The sequence below is a fragment of the Hipposideros armiger genome, unplaced genomic scaffold (genome assembly GCF_001890085.2).
Source record: "Hipposideros armiger isolate ML-2016 unplaced genomic scaffold, ASM189008v1 scaffold_29, whole genome shotgun sequence".
Lineage (NCBI taxonomy): Eukaryota > Metazoa > Chordata > Mammalia > Chiroptera > Hipposideridae > Hipposideros > Hipposideros armiger.
Window position 1 is genome coordinate 2,015,377 of NW_017731379.1, and position 8,495 is coordinate 2,023,871.

The 8,495-nt window shown below is 41.9% G+C and overlaps 1 protein-coding gene and 1 pseudogene across 1 annotated transcript; one reads left to right on the top strand and one right to left on the bottom strand.

The window, feature by feature from the left end:
* The window catches only part of LOC109379738 (60S ribosomal protein L13a-like), a 25,363-nt pseudogene extending 20,792 nt beyond the window's left edge, over positions 1-4,571 (bottom strand).
* A 1,839-nt stretch (positions 4,572-6,410) lies between these two features.
* On the top strand, positions 6,411-7,429 carry LOC109379759 (olfactory receptor 4D1). Its single transcript, XM_019636630.1, has one exon. The coding sequence runs from the start codon at positions 6,559-6,561 to the stop codon at positions 7,357-7,359; it is 801 nt and encodes a 266-aa protein (XP_019492175.1). The 5' UTR covers positions 6,411-6,558; the 3' UTR covers positions 7,360-7,429.
* Positions 7,430-8,495: the final 1,066 nt, after the last annotated feature.

The following is an 8,495-nucleotide window of genomic DNA, read 5'->3' on the forward strand; positions in this document are numbered from 1 at the left end:
GGCGTAGGCTGCAGCCCCTGTGGCAGTGGGTTGCCATGGGCTATAGTAAGTAGCCAGCAGCCAGTGTGAGCAGCCAACAACTGCCATGAGCAGCTATCCAGAAGCCGGCAACTGATCTGCCTCGCCCAGGAAGAGCGCAATGATGGTGCCAACTTGGGCCAGTGAAGCAACGTCCTCCACAACTAGATCGAAGAACAAAAGGACAGCAGCTTGTCTGTTCCCCTTCCCCCAATTCCCCAATAAAAATCTTTAAAATAAATAAATAAATAAATAAATAAATAATGAGAATAGTTTAAGAGACCTCTGGGACGACATCAAGTGTGACAATATTTGCATCATAAGGGTACCAGAAGGAGAAGAAAGAAAGCAAAGGATTGAGAACCTATTTGAAAAAATAATGACTGAAAGCTTTCCTGACCTGGTGAAAGAAATAAACATAGAAGTCCAGGAAGTGTAGAGTCCCAAACAAGATGAACCAAACAGGCCCACAGCAAGACACATAATAATTAAAATGCAAAGGTTAAAGACAAAGAGAGAATTCTAAAAGCAACAAGAGAAAAGCAACTAATAACCCATAAAACTGTCAGCTGATTTCTCAACAGAAATGTTGCAGGCCAGAAGAAATTGGCACAAAATATTCAATGTGATGAAAAGTAAGGACATACAACCAAGAATACTCTACCCAGCAAGACTATCATTTTTAAATGGACAGATAAAGAGCTCCCCAGACAAGAAAAAGCTAAAGGAGTTCATCACCGCCAAATCAGTATTACAAGGAATGTTAGAGGGACTCTTTAAGATGAAAAAAAAAATCAAAATTATGAATAATAAAATAGCAATAGCTACATATCTATCAACAATTACTTTTAATGTAAATGGATTAAATGCTCCAATCAAAAGACACAGGAGGGCTGAATGGAAAAGAAAACAAGACCCTTACATATGCTGCCTACATGAGTCTCACTTCAGATTGAAAGACACACACACACAGAAAGTAAAGGGATGGAAAAACATATTTCATGAAAATGGAAACAAAAACAAACAAAAAAAGCTGGGGTAACAATACTCATACCAGACAAAATAGACTTTAAAACAAAGACTATAACAAGAGACAAAGAAGGACCCAGTAATCCCACTTCAGGGTATTTATCTGAAGAAATCCATATGTTCATTGCAACATTGTTTACAATTGCCAAGATGTGGAGGCATCCTGGGCATCCATCAATGGATGAATAGATAAAGAAGAGGTGGTACATATATGCAATGGAATATTGCTAAACCATGGAAGGGAATGGGTTCTTGCCATCTGCAGCAGTATGGATGGACTGGAGGGTATTGTGCTAAGTGGAGTATGTCAGACAGATAAAGACAGATGCAATGTGATTTCACTTATATGTAGAATCTAAGAACAAAATTAACAAACAAAACAGAAACAAACTCATAGATACAGAGAACATTTTGATGACTACAGATGGGAGGGGATTTGGGGGTGTGGGTGAAAAAGGCAAAAGGGTTAAGTACAAATTGGTAGTTACAAAATAGTCATGGGGATGTAAAGTAAAACATAGGGAATATAGTCAATGATACAATAATAACTATGTATAGTGCTAGGTGGGTACTAGACTAGTCAGGGGGATCACTTCTTAAATTATATAAATGTCTAACCACTATGTTGTACACCTGAAATTAACATAAAATAATATTGAATGTCAACTTTAATTGAAAAATTTAAAAAGGGGGGAAAAGGTGAAGGAGAATAAGAAGTCCAAATTTTCAGGTATAAAATAAATAAGTAATGGGGATGTACTGTACAGCACAGGGAATATAGTCAATTATATTGTGATAACGTGGTACAGTGTCAGATGGTTGTTGGACTTATCATGGTGATCACTTCTTTAGGCATATAAGTATTGAATAACTATGGTGTATCACTGAAAATAACATAATATTGTATGTTTGCTATATTTTTATAAAAAATTTTTTTAATTGTTCGTGTGAAAAAGACTTCAGAGTTTACTTTATAGAGACTGTGACTGGGACCATTGTCCTAGGACATAGCTCACTTTTTTAACTACAGTGGTGATAGAAGAGGGTGGAGCCTTGCATGGTCCATGGTGCTGACCTCAAGGGATTTGGTTCTCGTAAACCTCCCTGAGAATTCATTTTCCTTAAGGGATCTTATCCTTCTTCATCTTGGTCCTATGCTCAGTGCCCCTGAAGAGTTTATAATGGTATATCTGATGCAACAACTCACATAGTTTTTAATAACTCCCATGGCTCTTGCCCTTAGCAGCCTGAGCCCAACTTCATCTCGCGAATTAAGCCTAAGTTTTGTCCCCCAAGGAATGTTCCTGCCCTTCTGGCCAATCCTATATGTGTTCCTGGTCTGAGAGGGCTCAGGAGAAGAATGGAGCTGTAGAAGGGTGGCCTGGTAGATGGGAGGCTCTAAGTCCACTAGGCCACTCTGGGCTTGAGGTAGGTCATGGCCCCAGTGTCCTTCCCATGGACTAGTCAGCACAGAGAAGGCTCCTGCCAAAGCCTATTGTAAGATACGCATGGGTTGGAGGAAAGGTAGGGAGAAGTTATTGGGCAAGAATGCTGGGGGAATGGGATTTGGGGAACGGTTGATTTTATCTGGAATTATTTTCTCTGTACTGGCTATGTGTTGGGTGGAATTTAGGACAGATGGTGGGAGGGAGAGCAGAATATAGATGCAACTGGTTTCTCCCCCACCTCCCACATACACACTACAGCTTCCTCCCACACCTAGGAGAAAACAAATCAGGCCTTTCTCTTACACTTCCCACCTTTTGATGTTTCCCTTTTAATCCTCTTTTATTCCTCCACCTTCCTCCTTCTCCCTGCTGCCTCTCCCACTCACTTCAGGCTTTCATTTCATTCCTCCATCTTATCCTTCCTTAAATCTTGTGTCGAATAAAAGCTGTTAATGCACCCAAGATGACCACTGACTAGATTCGTCCCCATTTTTGGGACCACTTATTCCTCCTCCCTTCCTCTCTCTTAGTCTTGTGTGGACTGATTTCCTGAGCAAGACAGATGGGAGACAAGATCGCAAAACAACAGAAAGGGGTCTGGAACCCTTTCCATACCCCATATACCATGCACCTCTAATTTCTTTCCCACTATCAAGCTATCAAGCGTTCTTTTGGGAACCATCTATGAGGAGGGTTATGTGAGCATTAGGATCTGTGTAGCACTGAACATATCAGACTTACATTGAAATTGCAAACAAATGTGAGGTGACAGAGCCATCCTTATGGAAAAATACCAATACATGGGAATGTACAGAAGAACTAATTATTCTTGGGCCTTGAAGGAGGTGTAGAATTCAGATAAGTGAACAGGATGGGAAGGCAATCCAAGTTGGACACTGGCCTGATGAAAGGCTCTGAGACCTGAGGATCTGAGGTGGCAATCAGTTTGGTTGAAGCCAAGAATTCTTAGAGGGGAGCTAATAAGAAGAGAATTATAATAAGGAGTGCAATTCTGGGACTAATCAGACCTGATTTAGAATCCCAGCTCTGCTGCTCATTCTCTGTGTGACCTGAGGCAAATTATTTAACCTCTTTAAGCCTCAGTTTACTTAGTGTGGGGATAATGAATAGTACTTACTATATTTATAGGCATCAGAATTAAACAAGATAATGCTTATAAAATGCTTAGCCTAGGGCGTAGTACATAGCAAACACTCAGTAAATGTTTACTACTACAATAACAACAATTACCAATACTACTATAATAAATGTTTTACTATATCTACTGCTGAGTGGCAGATGGGTCTGCAGAGAAAGGTAGGACCCAGTTTATGTGGAAGCCCCTGAAAACCCATCAAAGCGTGAATTCTTTCCTGTAGACAGTGAAGAATTATGGACATTTTTTTTTCTTTTGAGGAATTAACAGACACATTCATTGGGTTCAGACAAGGAGTCAGTGGGGTCTTGAGAGCTTCTGTGCATTTGTCAGTTTTCTTCTCCATGTTCTTTTTGGCCTGTTTCCATAGCCTCACAAGCTGGGTGTTTGGTTTGTTTGTTTTGTTTTGTTTTCCAGTAATGGATCTTGGCCATCTCCTTCCTCTTCTCCATCAGAGTGGCTGTAACTGCCTGCTACTTGCAGTCAACTTCATGAACCAGGCATCCTAGGTAGGCAAACTTTCATGTTGGTTTCAGACACACAACCTTGAGGGTAGCAAGAACCACCATTTGCTTTTTCCTGTTATAGGGTGGTGGGATCCCATCAAACACCTTGGGGCTGCCCAGGGCAGCCGGGCCTCTTTTGGTCTTGTGGGGCACGATGCCTTGCACGGTGTGCCAAATGATGCGGCTGGGGGCCCGGAAGTTGTAGGGGCTGTGGGATGCATTGGTGTTCATCCGCTTGTGAAGGAAGGCCAGGTACTTCACCTCTTGTCTGTAGAAATTGCTGGAAATGTTGATGGCCTCACAGCGCACCACCACCACCTTCCAGCCCAGCAATACTTGCTTGGCGACGATGGCCACCACATAGCCCAGGAGAAGACCGTAGCTATCGAGCACGAGGACCTGCCCCTCTGCCATCTTCCACAGCCTCCTGGAAGAATCATGGAAATTTTTTTAAAACATTTCGATCTAGAGGGGAAAATATCTTTTAGGAAGTTGACTTATGTATGATGTTGCACAGTGTGCATCTCTGATAAAGGTGTATAAAAAGGTATAACAGCTGTGATCTTAATAGGGACAAAGATAAAAATAGAATAATAAAACTATGCTGTTGGTATTTTAGGAATCAGTGATCAAGTGGGAGGGTTGGGGTTGGAGGTGAAGGCTTAGGGGTCAGAGGCTTTTTCAGAGAGACCAAACCATCCATTTAAGCTGCTGCCCACCCAGTCTGACCTTGACCCATGTGGTAAAACAAGGACATAAAGCCAAAGACAAAATGTATTACCCTTTGTTGGCCCAGGAAGTGTCTGCTCCACTCTTGCCTGTCTCAGGGCTTCCTGCCCTAATGGGCTGGGATAAGCCCATTTTAACCCTGGTTCATCACATCGTTTTCCTTCAAAAAGCTTGCAGGTGTTCTCAATTGTCCACGGGGATTGCTTTCAGGTGGTCCTCTGCTGGGAGCTGGTGAAGCCACAGAATACACAGAGTGCTCCTTCCTGGAACATCATTTTTACACAAATACTTGAGGATAAATGAGTTTTAGATGAGATAAAAAGTGGCAATATTTTGAGTACTGTGATACCTCAATTTTAGAGACAATTCTGTATTATATTTGTCTACAGAAGTTGATAGAAATCTTTTTACATATATTTATTCGATTCCTTTGTAAAAAGAACATCAGTTCAATTGCTGCTGTCCCTCCTGTATATCAGGTAGGAGTCAGTCAGGAGAGATCTTTCTGTGCTCTATTATCTTCGCAGGGTGGGGCCTCGGCAAATTTTCCTGAACGATTAGAGAAAACAATTTTGAAAAAGTCTAATCCAAGGGAATGGGTTTTAACACCAAAGAACTCAGTTTAGTTTTTAAGCGACTGTCTTCTAGAAATTCCACTTGCTGAACTAGAGAAGTATATTTCTTCCTTATCTTATATTTTCTATAACACATCTATAACATATAAAACTTACCAAAGTTCTACAGGCCACAATACTTAATTTTTTAAAAGCCTCCTGAAGATTGTCTAGAGATATGTGTATAATATAAAACTAACATAACATTTCAAATATAAAGAGAGTTCTAGGAAATTTTGCATTTGTCCTAGGCTGCAATGAGTTCCCCCTGCAGATGGCCCCATGATGACAAATGCCATTAGAACAATATTTCTGTGGAAAAGATTGAGAAGCACCAATCATCCCAGCTTCACTACAGCCAAGATCATCTACATGTTTTTCTTCACATTTGCCTCTGAATTTATACATGACAATTTCTCCTAATGCACACCTCTCTTCCTTCAACAACGAACCATGTGAAGCTCCTCAACCCTCTGCCACAAAACAGCACCTATTTGTTTATTTAAAATGATTAGTCTCTACTTTTCATACTCTCAAGATTTGTGCATCTCAGTTGATGTTTGTGGTCACAGGTACTTACTGACATGTTTATTCATTCATTGGTTGATTCAGCTGTATTTGTGGAGACTGGGGTTCATAAGGCACCATGTTGAGCACAGCAGGTAGGTATCAGACTTGAAACCCATGGACAAGGACAGTGTGGTACAAAGGGGAAAAGACCCATAAATGCCTGTAATACAATGTAGGGTGTGGTTAGGGAGTTAAGTCTGTGAGAGCCTTGAAAATGTATTTATCTCCATGGAAGTTTCTCCTAAGCTCCATCTTAGAATGATACTCAACAATGATCCTGACCCTCTAAAGAAAAATGATTGAATTTTCATATTTGTTTTGCAGGATTCTCTCTAGGTATGTGGGGAAGATCCCATGGAACCCAGAACATCACATGGGTATCAGAGTTTGTCCTCCTAGGGCTCTCACAGAGCCAGGAGCTCCAGAAAGTGCTGTTTCTGGTGTTTCTATTTGTCTATGTCACCACCGTTGTGGGAAACCTCCTTATCATGGTCACAGTGACTTTTGACTCCCGGCTCCACATGCCCATGTATTTTCTGCTTCGAAATCTGGCTGTCATAGACCTCTGCTATTCCACAGTCACTTCTCCAAAGATGCTGGTGGACTTCTTCCATGAGACCAAGACTATCCCTTTCCAGGGCTGCATGGCCCAAATCTTCTTCTTCCACCTCCTGGGAGGTGGGACTGTCTTCTTTCTCTCAGTGATGGCTTACGATCGCTACATAGCCATCTCCCAGCCCCTTCGCTATGTCACCATCATGAATACTCGATTGTGTGTGGGGCTTGTGCTGGCTGCCTGGGTAGGGGGCTTTGTCCACTCCATTGTCCAGCTGGTTCTGCTGCTCCCATTGCCTTTTTGTGGTCCCAACATCCTGGATAACTTTTACTGTGATGTTCCACAAGTGTTGAGACTTGCCTGCACTGACACCTCCCTCCTGGAGTTCCTTATGATCTCCAACAGTGGGATGCTCGTTCTTATCTGGTTCCTCCTCCTTCTGATCTCTTACACTGTCATCTTGGTGATGCTGAGGTCCCACTCCGGGCAGGCAAGGAGGAAGGCAGCGTCTACTTGCACCACCCACATCATTGTGGTGTCTATGATCTTCATTCCCTGTATCTACATCTACTCTCGGCCCTTCACCCCCTTCCCAATGGACAAGGCCGTGTCCATCAGCTACACGGTCATGACCCCCATGCTCAACCCCATGATCTATACCCTGAGGAACCAGGAGATGCAGGCAGCCATGAAGAGGTTAGGTAGGCGCCTAGTGATTTGCAACAGGGAGTGAACTTTAAATATGCTGATTCCAAATGACAAATCTTCCCGCTGAACTTTTGCTTTCCCCAGGGGAAAAAAACTGAGGAAAGTCTTCATGGAATGTGAAAATTAAGATTAAATTAGTATCTCTATGGACTTACTCCTGCGTCAGATACTGTGTGATGCAGTTTTACACTTTTACCTCATTCTCATAAAACTGATAATGGATATATTATTTTTATATTAAATAGGTTTACAAATGAGGACACTCAGAGAGAGATGATTTGGTCAATGAGCAGCAGGTGAGTGGCAGAGGTTGACCAGGCACCTGGTTCCTTTGACTCCAAATTTAGAGGCAGGAAATATGGGAGGGATTTGAAACCCAGGGTCTCCCACAACCACAAAGGAAAACCTAGGGGACTCCTCATCTATGGATCAATATCTGTGATGAAGGGTCAACAGTTTCATCATAATCCTGGAATAAGCACATTCTTTTCTGCTCCCTGCCTCTCTGCCTCATTCCCCACATGGCATTTAGGAAGTGGTCTCACTTTTAACATTGTCTAAATATTTCCCATAAGAAATCTGCCCTTTAAATTTGTTCTTTTTCTACCAAATACTCCTTGGATAATCTGCAAACTATTCTAGTTTCCCGGCACAGTATTTACATCATTTTGATGATGTGGTTGAGAGGAGGAGGGCATAGTGTGGATGGGGAACCAAGGCTGGAGAGGGCAGGGCCATGTCTCTATGTGTTCCTGATTTGAAGGAGTGAGTTCAGTTCTAAGGCTACCACCTCGTGTGTTTTGGGCTTTCTCTTTGACTTCCTGCACTGGAATGAGAGCTCCTTGAGAGCAGAGGCCATGCTTTATTTACCTTTAAATCCTCCCAGCACCTTGAACAGTACCCTACACAGAGAGGCATTTCTACTTTTCCTGCATCTTGTTCTTTCCCTGTCAATTTCAGAATCTATTTTTTATTTCTGTTTGTATATCTTAAATTTATATTTATTCCCTCCATCTCCTTTGAGGTGTGCCTCACTTTGTAAAAGTCTCTGATGATGTATAATGTTGATTCAAAGTTACGAAGATAATGTATGAGTTTGGGCAATTAAGTTTGCGAACTCACCCTAGAAAAAGTGCTATATACCTCACTGCTGAATATCAC

Bases quoted from the DNA above. Each gene is read 5' to 3' on its own strand.
- LOC109379759 (XM_019636630.1), top strand. From the start codon at position 6,559: ATGGTCACAGTGACTTTTGACTCCCGGCTCCACATGCCCATGTATTTT.